The sequence below is a fragment of the Pseudochaenichthys georgianus genome, chromosome 16 (assembly GCF_902827115.2).
Source record: "Pseudochaenichthys georgianus chromosome 16, fPseGeo1.2, whole genome shotgun sequence".
Classification (NCBI taxonomy): Eukaryota; Metazoa; Chordata; class Actinopteri; order Perciformes; family Channichthyidae; genus Pseudochaenichthys; species Pseudochaenichthys georgianus.
In genome coordinates this window covers 16,167,796-16,188,099 of record NC_047518.2, presented here as the reverse complement: position 1 = coordinate 16,188,099, position 20,304 = coordinate 16,167,796, and the positions used below count along the sequence as shown (strand labels likewise).

At 41.0% G+C, this 20,304-nt stretch overlaps 1 protein-coding gene across 2 annotated transcripts in view; it reads right to left on the bottom strand.

The window, feature by feature from the left end:
* Window positions 1-481: 481 nt before the first annotated feature.
* me1 (malic enzyme 1, NADP(+)-dependent, cytosolic) overlaps window positions 482-20,304 on the bottom strand; it is a 144,947-nt gene continuing 125,124 nt past the window's right edge. For both annotated transcript variants that reach the window (XM_034102408.2, XM_071206139.1), the window contains exons 6-14: window positions 19,889-19,992; window positions 11,135-11,244; window positions 10,505-10,602; window positions 8,540-8,653; window positions 7,748-7,853; window positions 4,116-4,258; window positions 3,308-3,481; window positions 1,197-1,295; window positions 482-1,077 (exon numbers count right to left, since the gene is read on the bottom strand). In XM_034102408.2, coding sequence (XP_033958299.1) covers window positions 910-1,077; window positions 1,197-1,295; window positions 3,308-3,481; window positions 4,116-4,258; window positions 7,748-7,853; window positions 8,540-8,653; window positions 10,505-10,602; window positions 11,135-11,244; window positions 19,889-19,992 — 1,116 coding nt within the window. In that variant the 3' untranslated portion in view covers window positions 482-909. The remainder of the gene's footprint in view (window positions 1,078-1,196; window positions 1,296-3,307; window positions 3,482-4,115; window positions 4,259-7,747; window positions 7,854-8,539; window positions 8,654-10,504; window positions 10,603-11,134; window positions 11,245-19,888; window positions 19,993-20,304) is intronic.

Here is a 20,304-nt window from a genome sequence, read left to right as displayed (position 1 = left end):
AGCCAGAGTACCATAAGCCGCATTTCACAACCACCCTGCAGAGCGTTTTGATGTTTTTTTTAATAACAAACAAGAGACAATGGCCGTTTCTCAATGTCGAGTACACCTGCTGCAGAGCCACTATTTCAAGTATACTACGTCATCGAGTGGCGCTGAATGCTGGGCATTTAACATGCATTTAAACAGTCCTTCGGCGCCACTCGATGACGCAGTATACTTGAAATAGTGGCTCTGCAGCATACTCGACATTGAGACACGGCCAATGCTTGCCATTTACCAAGGGAGTTGATGTCACCATGAGAGTAAAGGACAGTCTAAACATTCTGTCTTGCACTGATGAAAATACTACAGTGTGTCTGTCGTTATAACAACTTTTGTTCACAGTATTTCTGTGAGAAACTCAATTAGAAGTTTATATCCAAGCCTTATGCTCAAACGCATCATTGTCTTCTTAGCAGAAATTAAGTGACCAGACATGTGAAACATTAATCAAAACCATTTTAATTTGAAAAAACGTTTTTGGATTATAGCTGACAATCATGAAGTCACTGCTTTTTACAGTAAAACGAACTAACTAGGTCTTTCGCCAGATATATTATCAGAAAATGTAATGGGATAACAGCAACACAAGTGCAATATTTCACAAGTTCGGCAAACGGCTTTCTTTTCACGTTTTATAAGCTTTCTTCATTTCAGCAATTTTTAAATTAACTATTTGTTCAAATGTATTTTCAAACTACCATAGGCAGACATCACAGACATAAAGCATACCTCTGTGTTGCCACCATTAATTTCATAGAAATACCTTTCTACGCACAGCCTTGCTCCTATCCCAACATCATGTCTTGTGATTATGTTGCATTCAGCAGTTACCCTACACCCCCTGGCCTCATTCTGTTTTCCAGTGCATTACAGTTTGCATGACTGCATAGTCATACTGTCCTCCGGCCAGCTGTACGAGGCCACAGCAAACTCATCATAATCAGTGCTGTAGGTGAGTGAGTGCACGTATGCTTTCTTGTCGGACGGCTCCGGGTAAAGTGTTGCCATGTTGTGCTTATAGGCATACTCGATGATCTGTAATGCAAACATGTTGAGGGTTTAAGTATTATCTTTTTCACAAGTCACTATACAATTAGACTCTTACAGCTTGTGAGGTACATCTGGTCTTTGTTGTGTGTGCACTGAGCTCTCACCTTGACAGCTAGTTTGAGAGAGACCTCCCTGATGGAGCTGAGAGGAGGATACAACCGTCCCTCTGCCAGGTCCTTCTCTGTCACCAGGTCAGCCAGAGCCTGTTTGATGGTAAACACACAGCTCATGTTTACAGTAGAGAGAAACATCAGCCGAATTCTTCCAAACCCAAATAATCAGGAAAATGTCCCAAAGGACCGAAAGTCTATTTTCCAATGGCCCATTTTTCACAGTTTACACCACCAATCTCTTTCTCTCTCTGGATATATTATACAGTAAAACTACGCTGTCGTTGTGTATATGATATTACAAAATAAAATGGCCCATTTTTCTGACAAACGCCCATCCAGTTTACACCACCAATCTCTGTCTCTCTCTTTGTATATGTTATACAGTTAACTGCTCATAATCTCAAGCTCAACCTTGACAAAACTGAACTGCTTTTCCTTCCGGGAAAAGATTGTCCCACTCTTGACCTGACAATCAACATCGGCACCTCTGTTGTTTCCCCGACTCAGACTGCAAGGAATCTGGGTGTGACCCTAGATAACAACCTGTCCTTCACTGCAAACATCGCTGCTACAACCCGCTGCTGCAGATACACGCTTTACAACATCAGGAGGATACGTCCCCAGCTGACCCAGAAAGCCACGCAGCTTCTGGTCCAGGCTCTCGTCACCTCACGCCTAGACTACTGCAACTCCCTCCTGGCTGGTCTACCTGCATGTGCCATCCGACCTCTGCAGCTCATCCAGAATGCAGCGGCTCGTCTGGTCTTCAACCTTCCTAAATTCTCCCACACCATGCCGCTCCTCCGCTGCCTTCACTGGCTTCCAGTAACTGCTAGAATCCACTTCAAGACACTGGTACTTGCGTACCATGCTGCAAATGGATCTGGCCCTTCCTACATCCAGGACATGGTTAAACTGTACACCCCAGCACGTGCTCTACGCTCTGCATCAGCCAAACGACTCGCTGCACCCTCGCTGCGAGGGGGACCCAAGTTCCCATCAGCAAAAACACGTGGGTTTGCTATCCTGGCTCCAAAATGGTGGAATGAGCTCCCCATTGACATCAGGACAGCAGAAAGCTTACACACCTTCCGGCGCAGACTGAAAACTCATCTCTTTCGACTCCACTTTGAGCGATAGAATTACTAACAAAGAACTGCTAACAGAGCACTTATATACTAATAAAGGACTGGCTTATCTATAGCCAGTTGAGTAGCACTTGAAATGTTTGGCTCTATGAAACCTGATGTACTTATATGATTCTGTTTTCTTCAAGGTTGTGTCTTCCTGGTCGAATGTACTTATTGTAAGTCGCTTTGGATAAAAGCGTCAGCTAAATGCAATGTAAAAAACTAAGCCTTAAAGTAGTTACGTCTTTATTCCAATGCCCAAAAGTTTAAAAAAAACTAAAAGAGACCCATTGGACCAAAAGCCGATTTGTCTAATGGCCCGTTTTCCTGATGAACGCCTATTCTTTACAGTTTCAGTTTTCAATGTCATGCAGTTAACTTAGTGTTAAAAGACTTGAGCCCTTATTCATATCATAAAAGTCAAACAAATGTGCCATCGGACTGAAATAACTTTCAACCAACTCAATTTCAGAGACAAATATTACACTTTCATTTATATACAGCTACAGTTGCAAGTTTTATATCAAACCTGATGAGCTTATATAATATGTTATATCTTAACACTAACACTAACCCCCTCCCTAGAAATAGATCCACCATGACCAACTACAGTATTACAATCAGTAGTACAAACCCAGCCTGCCTGTATACTATCCATTCCTATCCTTCTACAACAAACTATTGAAATCAATACCTACATTAAATGCAGGACTTTTTTTGTAAAATTATTATTTTACAGCCTGGTATTGCTACCTTTGTACACATTCTAAATATTTCGGTCACTGTCAATAATACCATATACCATGAAAGGCTCCAGGCATTCATTAAATACCAGTGGAGTGCAAAGTATAGGTCTGGTGACATCATGAGTAATTATATTACACAATTGATTGTACAAATGCATGCATTTATTTAAAAAGGATATCAAAGATTTGAAAAGGTTTAAATGAACTGTTTATGTCAGTGCGTTACCTCTGCTGAAGTGAGGAAGATCTCCTCAGTAATATGTCGGACGGCGCAGGCGATGACCCCCAGGCCCACACCGGGGAAGATGTAGGCGTTGTTTCCCTGACCAGGGTAGAACGTCCTCCCATCAGACAGGGTGATGGGGTCAAATGGGCTGCCACTGGCAAAGATGCCCCGCCCCTACAGGACAATGAGTGATGGCAATGTATGTATTTTAAAATAAATGTTAATATTATAACCATTGATAATGTTTTCAGTTGGGTTTGTTATCTGTTTGTTAGCAGGATTACAGAAAGAAATACTGAACCAATTGTCATGAAACCAAGTGGAGAACTGTAAAATGGGCGAAGGGGAACCCGTTTAATTATGGAGCCATTCACTACTTTCACTAATGGGAAAGCCTTGGCCACTCTGGGTAATATTAATAGCTTGTTTCATATATTCACTAGCAATGAACCTATTTATAGCTATGTATTCAGAGTCGCAACTAGCAATTGTTTTCTATATCAATAACATTTCAGAATATTATCTAGATTAATAGATTAATAGATTGGTCTGTAAAATGTCAGTAAATAGTTAAAATGTCCATCCCAGTTTCTTAAAATCCACGGTGAAGTCTTTAGGTGTTTTGTTTGTCCAAAACTCAAAGATTTCCATTTCAATATAACATAAAACAGAGAAAAGCGGGAAATCTACAACACTTTCAGCCATTATTGCAAGAAAATAACTTTGACTTTATTGCTTAATGGATTAGGAATAAGTAGGCGATAAGTTGACTACTATTACTGCCATGAAGAAAGTCTTGAGGGAGTACCTGTGTGATGGTGTAACACTGCTCAGCAGTGCATTCAGCTTTGCTGGTCGGGTTGCTGAGGGCGAAGATGATTGGCCGCTCATTGAAGGAAGCCATGTCTGCGATGATCTGCTCAGTGAAGGCTCCGGCAATGGCTGCCACACCTGAGACAGGAAGCAGTTAGACATGAGCAATGCATTCTAATTCAGTCTGCTTCTCTCAGAGCTGTCCCTTATTTTGGAATGTTTGAAAAGTTGGTTGTATGAGATACCTATCCATAGTAAGTGTATTAGCTACAATAGAAGGCAGTTAGCATGCCCCCAATTTCGGAGAAACAGACTCCTTAAAGGGAAATGGAAACACTTTTCAAACTGCTTTCCATGCGACAATATTACCATTAGGAAATGTATTTATCTAGTCTATTTCCAATATAAACGATCGAGATACGCGAATTTACTTTTTGAAATATGTGCCTAATGACCATGGGCGCTTCCATTGCTCCGGGACTTTTCCAGTGACGTCACTGACTGTGTACGGCTTCCTGGGCCAAAGCTCAATAACAAACAACATGGCGTGCAATGCACCAGTAGTTTACATTACAAGAAAACGGTCGTCGTCAGGAGTTTATTGTATTGCCCCAGGCTGCACAAATGGATTTTATACAAAGAAGGAAGAAGTACATTTCCATAGGCTGCCACTAAAGGATGAGAAGCTGCTCAAAGTCCAGTCTGGATGCCTGGTTCAATACAAAACATTGGATTTGAAGCCAGGATCTGTTCCCACAATATTCGATTTCTCAACGTATGCAGTCGGGAACACCGACCGTCCCAGCACGTCGGCCGCGCAAGACAATGACAGTGTCAACAAACGTGAAGTTCGAGCCACCAAACCAGTTGCTTCAGCTGCCGAGAGAGAGGTAAATATTGCAGCACTACCAGATTACTAGCTCACACATGTATTTACTGACACAGTGTGACCTTATTAATTAACGCAATCGCGTCCAAACTAAATGGTAGCTATTATGACGTACAATAGAGAATTGGGGGTGTTCTATAGCTCAACTAATTAAACTGGCATACACACGCTCATCTGTCGAAAACAGCCCTAAAAAGGCTAGTATTGCTATTGATGGATGGTATTGCAGGACCCAGAGCGCACGGAGCACAGAGCGGACAGCAGATAACGGAATTGCAGTTGTATTGCTTATAGATTATCAGAACATTTCAAAGGGGACACAGCCCCATTGGATATTAACCTATGCAGTGTGCGAAAAAGTAGACGTCCCACCGTCCGGGACGTGTTATTTACAATATCGGACAAGTAGATCTGTCAATTGACTTGTCCGGCGGACAAGTGACGTTTTTTGACAAATTATTGATACATTCAGTTTGCAAAAGGCAGAACTCATTCGCAAATTGTACGTGTCCGCCATTGTTCGTTTAGAAATGTTAGTTTCGGTTCTGCTTGTCGATTCCTAAGGAAATGCATCTCGCCCCTTTCTGTACAGTTAGACGGGGGCGGGCGGAGCGGGGTGGGAAGTGTAGTACAGTGGCAGGGTTGGAAAGCAAAACTCGGTTCCGAGTAGGAACAAATAACAATTGTCCGGTCCCGGGATTAATAAGAGTTGTGAGGACAGGAGGCGAGGCCGAGCCCCCGAGCCCCGCGGACTGCAGCTCTCTCTCTCTCTCTCTCTCTCTCTCTCTCTCTCTCTCTCTCTCTCTCTCTCTCTCTCTCTCTCTCTCTCTCTCTCTCTCTCTCTCTCTCTCTCTCTCTCTCTCTCTCTCTCTCTCTCTCTCTCTCTCTCTACACAGCGGATCCGCTGCCCGTTAACAGCCTCATCTTTGTCAAACTTTCTTATGTTCTTTCTCTAACACGTAATGAAGGTTATTAAGCGTTTTAGCTCCTGTGTTGTTAATATTGACGCCATTTCCTTTATGAAGTGAAGCAGCCTCCCTGTCTGTGTCCTCGCGCTGTCCTCACATCCTCGGACCCCCAGACTCAGAGGAGCACAGGGATGTCAGTATTGTTTATGAAGCAGGGTAAAGAAAGTACATTATTGAAATGAAAATACTATTTATTAACTTTTACAAACAGTGAGCAGCTGCAGCATGTGTATTGCAGGACATGTCTAAGCGTGCAAGCGTCTTTGAGTTGTAGAAAAGCGCTAGGCCTAAAGGCTATAAATATAATGTATTATTATTATTAGGTTATGGCCTATGTGTTGGACATGTGTGGTTGGACTCTGTCTCACAGGCAGGCTGCAGTGTAACATCAGAGGACACTGGGCCAATTGTACATTCTCAAACTGCACCACTTAGAACTAACTAAACAATGCAGAGATTATTTTTATATAATTGTATTCAATAACTGTAAGACATTAAACAGTATGAAGTGATTTGTAAATAGAAATACAGATTTGACTTAATGTTTTCATAAATATATTTTTCTCCCAGTTTGACTTATTTTTACCCTCTCAAAGAACCGGAATCGAGAACCGAAAATAACCGGAATCGTTAAAATCCAAGCGATATCCAACCCTATGTGTGATGCGGTAAAATCTTACCGCTCACTTACGTTAACGGTGTCGTAAAAAACGTGGAAAATGTAAAATACGATGACAAAGAAGAAGATTCCAGTGGCCCCAATTTTTGTCCATTCTGGACAAGTGAAAAATGTATTCGGACAAGTAAATTGCCAAACTCACTTGTCCATGGACAAGTACTCTCTAAAAACTTTTTCTCACACTGCTATGGATTAACTACATCATCGTTTTTATCGTTGTAATGCCATTAAAGACCAGTTTAGACCAGACAATGAGGAAGGTAAGCCGTTAGCCTGGCGTATGTTAGTACCTAGCGCCACTTGTTTTGATGTACGTTTTTGTGGATAACCTCGCGAGTTTGTATCTTTCAGTGTTGAGGTGGGCACCGTTAGATTCTGTGTCTCCTTGCGATCATAAACGATGTGTTGGATGTGCGGCTAGGATAAGTAATAAGGGAGCTATCGGTGCAGTAATAGGTTAGCATTTTCGCTCGGGGCTAATTCAGAGGCTCACTGTTAGCATTGTGTTTTTTTAATTTTTTTATTCCGGATCGTATGCCACTCTATTCGACCGAATCGGTTCATAAGCATAGGCCATGGGATGCCTGGTAACTGTAGATGCTTCCACATCAATGTCATCTCCCGACGAATAGTCAAATTCATCGTTCAAAACGTCGATCTCATTGCAAAATTCCTCCATCGCTGCCATATCTGCTACGTTGTGTTGACTTCAGGTGGAGCGAAAACACAGCCAGTGACGTCACCATTTGGGACTCCCCTAATGGCGGCGGCCTGGTCCCGGAATTCCCCACCCGGCCGGCGGATAATTAATTTTCTTTTGGCGAGTAATATCATATACAATAAATATTACGATCAATATCCATTGTAAAATGAATAAACTACCGTTATATTCTAACTGTAATTGGTGTTTCCTTTCCCCTTTAAGCCACCTAAAATGCTGCTAACTGTCCTTTCTTGCATCCAATCCATCAATGTCATCTATCAAAAACCATTCTGACAATATGTTCAACATATAGCTTCAAACTTGCGATCTGTCTGTCTTTTGAAAACATCTAATGCTTGTTATTTTTATTTTTTTTTTATTTTTTTACCAATGATGGCTGTGGGTTTCAGTTCATGAACAACATCCTCCAGTTTCCTCATCTGTGGGTGCTCATGAGCAAACCTCTCCTTCTCATGAGTCAGGCTGTCCCGGCCCTGCGGATTTGGAGAGGAAGGTTGAAGAGGAGGACATTAAGGACATGAAAACCACACTTTAATTGCTGAAGGAATTAAAGATTTCTTCAAAGTGTTCCTCAGAGCAAAAGGATCCCGAGTTGGAAATCAGTGAGAAAGCAGAAAGTCAAATGTAATGAATATGAAGTACAGAGAAAGGATGAAAAGGACAGAGAGTGGTATTGGTGGAGTTGAGGGGGCAGTGGTGAAGATTGGAATTAAGTACAGAGGATGAGAAGGAGGAAAGTGGGATGAATAACGTGGATATGGTCGAAAAAACAGATGTTTAGCAGATGTTAGTGTGGGAGCCTTTTGCTGTGATTCCAAGGACAAAACCTGTGTTATGAACTGGAAAATGCATTTCCTGTTGAAAATGCGTGCGAATGCTGTAAACTGTGTATATTTGTTGCTGAATTTAGCTAACCGCATCTGCACTAATTCACATGGTAAATGTTTTTTCCTGTTTGTGGAGGTCACTGACTTCTAACGGCTTGGGAAAATCCTCCTTTAGAGATCCTGAACCTGTTACAAAAACATGTTGTGTTTGTGACTTTCAGGATTTTGGGATCCATTCACTGACTTCCTACTGAACTATTGATTCTGCTAACCTATTGGTCAGATTACAGGATACGTTTAGTTATGCAATGTGAAGTATTTGATCCTGACACCTTGACAATGAGACCCTTGGAATCCACCATCCAGATCTTTTTCAGACACTCTTCCTTAGCGAGTCCCTCCTTCTCCATGGCCATGGTGATCAACTCTGCAATCCCCATCGCTGCCTGGGAAGACAAAGGGAGGGAGACCAGAGGTTTTTATTAGATCACCTGTGCGCATGGTGTTCGGAGCAGTGTTGGGTGTAACGCGTTACGAAACGGAGTTACAGTAATACATTTCCTTCAGGCTTCGCGCCGGGATCTTCGGGACAGTTGAAAGTTATGCACCCTCTATTCAAAAAAGAGAACGGAGCGAAAAATACAAACAACAAATTGTGTCAGGTGCGCGTGACCTGCTCCGCTGCGCGTGCATCATTTCCAAAGTGCTTCCACAGCAGTGACACACATCTGTGGATAATCATTTATACGACAATGGTTAAAGCAACCATCACTAAACGCCAGCAACACTGCATCTACTGCAGACCGTAGCAACAGGTCAGATGGGGACATCACGTGACCCTCTGTTGTGGACACTAGCTTACTCCCGCCTGACTGGCCGCCCTCGCCCCCGGAGCAGCAGTGTTCGTCGCCCCAAACTACGCCGCCCCTCTGCGGCCCGCAGGTGCCAGGATACCACGGCAAAACAGAGCCTGCCCAGGTATATCTAAACAAGTACCCGCCTGTACAGTGGGGTAAGGCGGTCATCTTTCAGCTCGTGGTATACACATAGACAAGGGCTAGAATATTCATGTAAAATAGAGCCATATTCTGCCATGCCTAGAAATGTTGGGTCAAACATAAAGCATACAGTAGCACAGATGCCTTCACCACGAATGGCTACACAAAGATCTCATATCCCAAGCTTATCAACGAGCTAATGTTGCAGCTGAAATGTTCTCCAGGGCACAAAGTCAACCTCACACGATGATGATGTACCAGTTTTCAAGCACAGTAAATATTCTCTTCCCAGAGTATATGATGGGACCAAAGTGATGATTTAATACATGGTTTTAATAATACTTTTGCTTTTCAATGTTCAAACCATGAGCTGGTTCAAATAATATTTGCCTTGATTTACAATATGTTCTCATTTCTTTTATCAGTACAGCTTTGAAGCTGTTGTGCTTTTCTTTGCCACAGTCCACTTTGGACTATATGAAATATTTCAGGATTGTACTTTTAACTCACTTGAAATGTTCTCACTTGCTTGGTTTCAAAACATAACAAAGGCCATAATCTGTTCATTGGGACCATCAATGCTATTTGTCATTGCTGTTGCCGGCCACTATTGCTCATGTAAACCTGCTACTGCTGCGCCCCCTGTGATCTCAGAGGCACCCTGAGTCATGTTGTTCTGGAGCCGGGCCTGTACAGGGCCATATACTAAACACACTACAGAGCCCATTCCGTGTCCTGTTAGTGTTTACTTCCTCTCCGCCTTCTTCTGGTGATTTATCTGACGTCCAGCGCTCCGTCTTTTAACCTCTTTTCCTTTCTCTCTCTTGATCCTCCTGAGCAACCTTCATTATAGTCCTTGACAGTGGTCTGTACGACTGTATTAACAACGTGTCACATGTTAAGAATGTACAATCAGAATTGAGTATTCAACTAAGCCGTGTAATACAAGTTGTTAGTAGCCTGAAGGGCCTACACAGTTGTTATGCTATACCACATTCCCCTTCATTGGATGTAGAATGAGCTGCACTAAACTACATTTTAGCATTTAAAATACCTAGCCATTCTTTTGCGGTTATTTTGGTGAAAGTAACTAAAAAGTAGTGTAACTCATTACATTTCAGAGACAGTAATATTGTAATGTAACTTATTACTTTCAAAAGACAGTAATAAGTAATAGATTACATTTTGGAAGTAACTTGCCCAACACTGGTTAGGAGTGACCCATTCTTTTAGAATTGAGATTAAATATCTAAATATGAACTCTTGTGGTCAGTCTTGCTCTAAGTGTGCCGCACATACCTCCCCTGCTCCTTGGAACACAATGGTATGGTCGCACATTTTGCTCTTCGTGATGCGGAGAGCGGCCAGGAGTCCAGCTACTGCCACAGCAGCAGTACCTGAGGAGTATTACAGACACACACTTAATATACTCTTACTGACATTCTTCATACGTTCTGTGACCCTCGTGTTACTACTCATGTTACTGCTGTATGTTCAAGAGTGATAGAGAACAGTGATTAATGAGACTCAATAAGTAAGATCCAAGAAAGACCAGTTAGAGTAAACATCTGATGTTTCCTTGCTGTATGGAAAATAATACAAAATAAATGAACAAGTAAAACATAAAGCAACTTAATCTATATAGTATAGCCCGCATTTGAATAATTGCATATTAACCGAATAACACCATGGAAAACTTATTTATTTATATCTGACATATGTTTGTTTTTTTGTTACTCTTTTAAGATCTAGCCTTATGTAAAAAACGCCTAAATAACATATACAAAATTAATCAGGAATATGCCTTGTTGAAATGTTTTGAGGAAAATAAAAAGCTGAATCCCCAATGTATCATAACAGTATGATATCCATTAGAAAATGGCCTTCAATGGCCATCTGTGTGTGAGTGTGTGTGTGTTGTTTTGTTACCTTGAATGTCATCGTTGAACATGCAGTACTTGTTGCGGTACTTGCTCAGCAGACGGAAGGCATTAACATTTGCAAAGTCCTCAAATTGAATCAAACAGTCCATTCCATACCTGTAAGAAGACAGAAACAAAAACAATAAAGGATATAAGTGAGCTATTTTCTTAATTTTTCAAAGTAACTGGACTTTTGATAGTTTTCTGCACACTCAAACACACACATAAACACATGTAGAGAGAGCTGTCTCCACTTTTTAAAAAAACTGTATTGCAGTCCTGAAGGGGGCGCTCTCTCACCACATAACACATCACAGGGGGAGAGATTAAGAAATGTGATGCTGGCTTCTCAGTGGAAAACATTTTTAACAATGTATTTTATTCAGATTTCTTGAAGTTGAATTGAAATATTTCAAGATATTGAGAGGAAAACTCTTGAGTGAGACTTCATGTTTTAAGCTTAATTTAAAGTCACATAACTTGTTCTTGTTAAATGGGCATTTGACAAGCTGACACCTGTTTCGCCCACATTCACAAAGGGAGGATAAACCTGCATAAAGGAGTAGAATAACACGAGAAAAGAAAAGACCACAGTGCCCACCCAGTCTCCCAGTAAAGCAGCTGTGTTCAATTTAACAAGATGCTGCTCAGACCACCTATCACAGTCAATACTGTGCCAATAAGCTCCTACAAAAACATTGTGCAACAAAAATAAGCTTTAAGGTCATTATGGGTCTTTAAATTAGATTTAGCAGCGCCAGAGAGGAATCCCGAGTTCCCAAGCCTGTCAACATATGGGACTTTTGTTCAGGAATGTACTGGATGTTTTCAAAGGGACTGCTGCTGCTTTCCAAGATGAGAGACAGGGGTTCAGCTGCAGGAAAAGCAAAGTACTACCTGGTGTAGGTGTACAGGACAAACATATGTCTTTAAGCTAATGTCAGATAGATCTAAAATATGTCATTTCATTATTTAAAAAGATACATTTAGAGTGGCTATTACTACAGTAAAAATATAGTCTTAATTATGTTTGTAATACTCCGCATTAAATACCAATTTGCCACTATTTTAAACTTTCGCAGCCTGAAATGATAACCATCACTATCAGATGTTATCAGCTCTAGCTACCTAGCTAAGTTAGCAACGTTAGTTTTATGATTTTAGAAAAGGCTTTTACTCGAAGGATTGCTTAGCATGTTAGCTAAGGTAACAATATCTAAGATAGCAAGTTGCTGCTGAAGTGATATCTTTTGCAAATCCACAAAATTGGTGAGGGAAAGCAGCTGTTCCGTAAAGTTAAACTCTGGTGGTAGAACTGGCTTCCGAGTGGGGAAACACTACAACAGTGGATGTGCTGTTTTAAATGTTAATCTTTTCATATTACCCACAACTTCACCAAATGTAGTTGGCTCATGAAATGCTAATTGTAAATAATGCTGATTCAGGTTGGACTTGCTAAAGTTTGCGGTTTATGTTAGAGCAGATAACTATTCTGTATTATCCATTGCTAACACTTTTGCTCCTGATATTCGCTTCCAAAGATTAAAATAAAAACACCATCCACAAAGCTCTTGCTATCCTGTGCATTGGTCCTACAGAGTGCTGCAGGGATATTAAGCTAACATGGAAGCTAGCATAGCCCTAGTTCCCTTGCTAACCCTAACTGTACTTTTCCATATGATTTTGATTATTGCAGAAAATAACATTTGTGGCAAACAAATATTATGATAGTCTACTCAAACACTTTGTTTAACAAGATAATCTTCATAAATGAAAACCACTTAAAACTACACCATGGTCACATGACTTCCCTTCACCACCATTTTCAATTTGATTTTGCAATGGTGAAACTAAAATACAATTTGAAAGTACTATAGATGGATATATCTGCTAGTTGAAGGGTTGGAATACTTTTAAAAGACGAGTAGTGATGATGTTTAATGTCTCCAACAACCTCGTTTATTTTAGCCATTTGTTAGCAACCACTTTTTTGGCAAAACACCAACGAAAAATATACAAAATGTACAAGAGGAGTACTACATTGCATATTGTTTGTATTGACACAGAATGTAAACATCTATTACGTTGTTTTAACCCTACTTGAGTAATTTAACCAAAAAAGTGCAAAAATACTTTGGGTTTAAGGAGTAGTTCTTGTAAAACTATTACAGCTCCATGAACAACCTTTCAGCGCACAAACTTGACACACCTGCTCTCCCTAGTTAAATGAGCTAAGCGGTGATTGGACAATCACTGTTTGGGGAGGGGTTCCTCAAATGTTAGTTAAAAGGATTGGTTTTAAGATGTTCTGTTTGAGGAAAACCCTTGTAACTGAGGACTTTACAGTACTATAACTACATTAAAGCTGTCTCAAGGATGTGACTGTATAGATTAGAAACAATGGGAGGAAAGGGTGAGGTCTGTCTGTCTGTCTGTATTAAAAACTACAGTACAGGGATCATGTTTCAGTGAGTGAAGGAAATTGAGGACGGGCCAAGAAAACAGGCCGAGGCAGCACGAAACCCCCCCCCAACACCTGCAGCCCTGTCAACAGGGGGGAGGTTTGAAGTTCTTCCTCAACTCTGTTTTACTCTATTTCTCCATTCTGTATTTCAATTGTCTTTGTCTTTTCATAAAACCCTGCCTCATACCTCATAAGGCAAAGGATCTTCGTTTGCACTGATGTCGTAAAATTCACTAAAGCTTTTTCCCACTTGCTACAGTTGCTGCTAAACTGCTTAAACTTTCAGCAGGGGGATGAAATATTTCCTTCCCTCTGCCACTCGGCAAGACACTGGTTCCTCATGCAGAGATTGACAGCCCAGCTGACTAACTGCCAACACGGCAGTAGTGCTGAATAGAGAAATGTGTTTCCTCAAGCAGAGAGCATTACTAAAGCAGGGAGAGCTTGTGCGAAGAGGAGGAATAATGAGACCAAGTAGGGAGCTATAAACTTTCATTGTGTTGAGGCTTTTGGAGACGGAGACAGGCGACATAGATGTGGCCTCTGCCAGTGCAGCGCCCTCTGGCATGGTTTTAATGCAATGACTACTGGAGAGGTCACACCAGTTCACAACAAATCAAGCTGCCTATAGGAAGAGTTCTGGAAGTTAAGTTCTCAGTAGATGTTGAGACGTACTCACGCAAGTATTCTCACTAAAGTCAAAGAACTGTGTTGTAATGTTTCGAATAATTTCCCCGGTGCGGGACAAATAAAGGATTTCTGATTCTGAAAAAGGGGCCTTTTAGACATTGAATTCTATGTATTACTTTAAAATCATAGGCCAGATGCTGCTGAGAAAAGGCTGAGCTGTGAACACAGGCATATTTATGGGCACCCACTGACCATACTCTACAGATCTGTGGTTGTGGTACCGTGCACAAGGGGACGTGTAATAAGCGGAAGAGTATGACATGGCATGGTATGACCTTTAAACAAAGCTCGTCTTGGAGGCCATTTGTGTCGTTGTTGTCCCTGTTCTGCCCGACAGTCTGTTTTCTTTCCTTGGCGACCCTCTAAATGGAACGCCAACATCTGACAATGCGCCAGCTAAATAATGGGAATAATTGTTACTAAGTAACAGCACAGGAAGACGGAAACACATGTACAAGGGTGCCAAATCATTACTTCAGTTGATAACAATGTACAAAAGATTTAAATATGAATGACTTATTATTATGGTGCGCATTAACTATTTAGCTGGGAAACTACACATTTGGCATCTTGAGGAGTGTTGTAAATGTGTGGCTATAAAATAACTATGTGTTGCCTATGTCTTTAAAATGATGTTAAAAATACTGGCAAATAGTAATCTAGGTTGTGGTCGATGGATCCATCAAATATTCTATTTATTCTATTATTATTTATCTCTAGGTGTGCCCATAGTAGGTTTTGACTTATTTTCAATATGTTACTAATATTTTTTATTTTATTTATCCTTTATTTATCCAGGAATGTCCCATTGAGATACAAGATCTCTTCTTCCAGGGAGTCCTGACCAACACGGCACACAACAAGTTTCAACATAAAACAAAGGCATTAAACAAAAAAACATACAATTCAAATATAAATACAGAAGGCCATATTGATAGAAAATAAGAAAGCTACTGCTGTTGTTATAACTTTGAACTCAAAGCGTTCCAACTCTCATGACTGTTCTGAAAAACAGGTGTATCCCTGCTGTTTAGATTTGGAAATGAGATGACTTTCCGTCTCTTTTGCCAGTGCTTTGTCAACAGCAGAGTCTGTTCAGTGACTTGCTGAGACCAACAGGGGCCTGGTGGGAAAGAGTTTACATCTGTCACTAGGATGAACCTGTCCACTCCTGCTTAAGCGTGTAAAACTGAGTAAAAACTTTGTTCCTGCTCAGATGACTCCCGGTGTGTGCAGGTATAACACAAAAGTCCTTGGTTCTTCCCTTGACAGTGAATCTAACCAAAGGTTTCTCACACAGCTTGTGGTTAGTGTGTCCTTTCCGACTGCATGCAGTAGTTTTGAGGGATGGAATGTTTCTCCATAACAAGTGGCTATAATCAATAGCAACAGTGCATCACATGACTTCTTTTAAAACAGTCTTGTGTAAAACAGTCTAAGGTCGTTTTAACTGTAGCTGTTTGCAATAAAAAAAAGCTCTATAAACACATTGTGCTCAACCTGCTCTGCACAAAACAGCTGACATGCGAAATAACAACTATAGAACATAGTGGAGGCTTTAGCATGTTAACACCTTCATATTTTTAAAGAAGAAAAAAACATATCCAAATAAGCTAATCCTTTTTACATTTTAAATGCACAGCAACCTAAATAACACACTAGGAAAGGTAAAAGCCCCTAAAAGCATATTAGGGCCCCTCTAAGCCTTGATTCACTTTTTTTTCAAATAGTATGCATCTTTTTAAAATAAAAAAGGTACTACATGTAACAACATAAATGTACTAGTCACTTTGTACTGCCAATTTGTGAACAGTTTAACTTGACCTAAAAATGTAGATCTTCCCAAACATTCTTGTTTGCCTATAGCCATGGAATGATTTATATCTAAAGGATATTTAATGATTTAACCTTGAAAACTTCAAAAGTAAATTACATTTACAGTATATCAGCTCCTAAGTGTCTTAGGCAGAATAGACACCTGCAGAGGAGACGCTAACCGTTCCTGCCATGGCGCTGTTTAAGCTATCTGGAGTCATGCTAGCAGCACCACACAAAGCTGCTTTGTGCTTCAAATATTTCATTATGCTATGATATATGTTGGCCACTGTTATACGGGTAGCAGAATGAACAAACCACACCTAGACGTATTGTTTTCTGAAGTAATACTTTCAGGTATTTTTTTCAACTTACTGCCAAACCTATATAATATATTGGGAATAAATGCCTATGTCATTTTTATTAATGTAAGATAGAATGAAAAAGAATGCGATACATGAGCCGCTCTCCCAGGTGGCGTATCAATCAGACTTTGGTGTTATGTCTGGGTCAAACTGGAGGACCAGGGAGTTAACGTGTGCCCCAGCTCCTTCATATAACACAATAGGGATTCAGCTGAGACCTGATGAAATCTGAATCTCCAGCTAAGAGGACGTAGGTGGATGTCATACATACTTATATGGTGGGGTGGGGGCTAGGAGAACAGATGAAGAGTGATTCCTTTAGTCGGAGTCAGGAGGATGTCTATAAAGAAGGTCACACACAAGGGTGCTTTGTCCAAACACAGCTGTCCAACTCGTGTGCATACATATGCAGTTGTGTGTGTGCGCACGCACGCACGAGAAGTCCACCGAGACAAATGTAACATTTGTGATATTGGGCTATATTATGGGCTCAGAACAGTCTCATAATACACACATGCACACAGAAGGATTCACACTTGTACTTCATGATCCGCAAAATGATTCAAACTTGTATTTCCGGATCCACACGTGTTTTTCAAAGCACACACAAATGTGTTCCGTTTCATATACATGTAAATAAAATCCAAATACAGAAAAAAGTTTTACATATGTATTTTTGATCCTCACATATTAGTTTTCCGTTTAAAACCGCTGCACCTGCAAACACAAACCGCTTTCTGTGCACGGACCGCAAAATGCGTACATGAAGCGCTACGTCATGAACGCAAGAAATCTACCCTCGTGGGGGCGCAATCATGTGATTGGCTTAGAATGAAGGAGACATCTGATTGGCTATAGATAGAAAAAATTACAAGTACGAATCGGCTGACCGTCAGGGGAGTCTCAAAAAACCCACACACGAATGCAAAGCGATCCGTGCACAGAAAGCGGTTTGTGTTTGCAGGTGCAGAGGATTTAAACGGAAAACAAATATGTGAGGATCAAAAATACACATGTAAAACTTTTTTCTGTATTTGGATTTTATTTACATGTATATCAAACGGAATACATTTGTGTGCATCCGGAAATACAAGTGTGAATCCTTTTGCGGATCATGAAATACAAGTGTGAATCCTTCTGTGTGGATGTGTGTATTATGAGACTGTTCTGAGCCCATACTATATAAATAAACATTGATTGATTGATTGATTGATTGATTGATTGATTGATTGATTGCTTGATTGACAGTAAAGCACAGTTTTTCTGGTAATCTCTACTTGTGTGTAATTTTCACTTCCAGCACATTCCTTCTATTTCAGAAAGCTCTGCTGAGCCTTATGAAATGGGACTGTAACAAAGAAATCTGGACAAGCTAAAAGAAAACCATAGGGATTAAGGGTGACAACAAAGGTTAGTGTTTCTTTGACAGAAAAGATTGAGTTGTGTAGACCCAATGAGATTCATTCTGCCTGGAGAACAAAGCAGCAGACAACACCTGCTGATTATTCAACAAGAGCAGCGGCTGGAGGAACACGTACCATTCTCCTTCAGTATTTTTAAATGTCGGATAAAAGAATCCCTCTGTACTTCTTCTGTTTATTTATGATGAATCAATCTGGACTCTTATAGTTTAGTTTCTTAGAAAACTAAACAAGAATATTACTTGAAAGGCTGCAGAGCTGTAATCATTCATTCAATCTCTGAGCCCATAATTACTTATTTTCCGCCAATCTGGCTTCTTTGGGGAAAAAGCTTCGGTGTTCCCTGTAGTTGAGAAGCCACCCGGTTATTAGAGTCATGGCTTCCTGCTGCCAGCTGGAGGGGGCCCAGACCCAGGCTCCTGCTGCTGGACTCTGGCTCTCTGGGTTAGGACGGGTCTTAACCAGGCCCATGTGTGTGTGGCTTCATGGCACACAGGGACCCACAGATATAGAGATATGCCCGCACGCATGCGAGGCTAGGGTATACAGAAGTCTCATTAAGGACAAGACTGCAATAAACACAAGGAGCCCCGAAGGGAGGCAGTATGACTCGTTAACTGCAGCTCAGAGAGGAGGAACAGATAAGATCAGCGAATGAAAACCAAACAAATGGCAATATGGAATATTAAACACGTACTGTGCCCCCGACAAGCCAAAACTAACCCCTCACTCTAATAGCATGTCTACTAGTCTGAGTATAAATCCCCTTGGGGAATATATGGTGAGATACGTTCTTTGGACTGGGACAAGTGGAGTCACAGCTTCTTTATTAAAAGGGGCCCTATGCTCATTTTCAGGTTCATATTTGTATTTAGTGTCTCTCCTGTGACATGTTTATATGCTTAAATGTTTATTTTTCTCATACTGCCTGTGCTGCAGCACCTCTTTTCACCCTCTGTCTGACACCAGAGTCCAGTCTGCTCAGATTGGTTAGCTGGCTGGCTCTGTTCTGATTGGTCAACGGCCTAGAGATGCGTACAATGTTTTGGAACGCTAGCCAAAAGAAGCACAATTGTTACATAGTGATGTCACTATGTTACATAAGTTAACAATGGAGTCCAATAGAGGCCTTTCAAGCTAGCCTTTACAGACCATGCACACACATGTATATAACGCACTCCAGGATAGGGCATAGCACAACAGGGCCCCTTTAAACCAGATATATCCTACTATCCAAGGAAGCTTCTGTGCTTAAATGATCAATCATATTGCATTAAGAACAAGAATGGCACTTGGAGAGAGACCACCCACCGCCAAAGCCTGTGTTGCATGTACATGTTCCTCGGATGGTCCCACTTACCGAGTTAGGAAGCCGTTTGTTTTGACTTCAATGTGTTCATTAGCTTTACTGTAAGTCGTTATGTGGAAACAACAAGGATGAAACAACAAGGATGAAACAACAAGGATGAAACAAAAAAGGGTTGTTTTTCTGTAACCAATTCCGAAAACATAACGTCATGGCGGTGGTAGCAATCATGTATTACATTAAATATGAAAACCAAGAAGCTAATTACGTAAAAACTCAATTAGCTGAGTTTCTGTGGACAAGCAAGCAATTCAGATCACTGGGGACAGTTTAAACATGGGTATTGTTATGTAACTAAGACTCAAAAACATAGGATTGTCCATTCCAGTTGCGGACCCAGTGGTTGGATAGCTGTACTCTCAAAAGCACTTTTCAATAAGCTTCAGTTTCCATTCTTCCAGTAGGCAGAGTTTTGATTGACATTGCTTAGCAACCAGAACTTGGTTCAAAGAAGGTAAAACTGACTCATCCGCGACTGAAGCTCCAGACGCCTGAATCCTTCAAGATCACGGCACGCAGCAACTCTGCTCAACATATTTATTTTAACAGCTCCATGTGCTGTTTGCATGAAAATGACAATAGCAGACTGCAAAAAGGAAGAGGGCAGATGGTTCACTGACGGCTATTATTATTATCATACCTGTCTGACACAGCCTTCATAAATTCATCCAGCAGGTCATCATACGCCCGGCCTCGCACTCTCTTATGTCTCAGGCCAATGTAGAGAGGGTCCTTCAGCAGCACCTGCAGACACACATGGAGGTGAAGGAGAGAATATGAGACATCTAAGCTTTCATATTTTAATTTTTACATCCCAAGTACGGAAGGGCTAAGCACAAAGGGGAAAATAAGAAGGACCTTTTTTAGATTTTCTAGAATAAAGTTGAATTATTAAAGGTGGGGTAGGTAATTTTGGAGAAACGAGCTCGTGCGCTAGAATTTGAAAATACACAACCAGAAGAAATTTGCCACTTCCTTACAGAGCCCCTCCCCCAACACACACGAACGCGCACATGACCAATGAGGGCACGAGATAATTTGGTGCACAGATGGAAG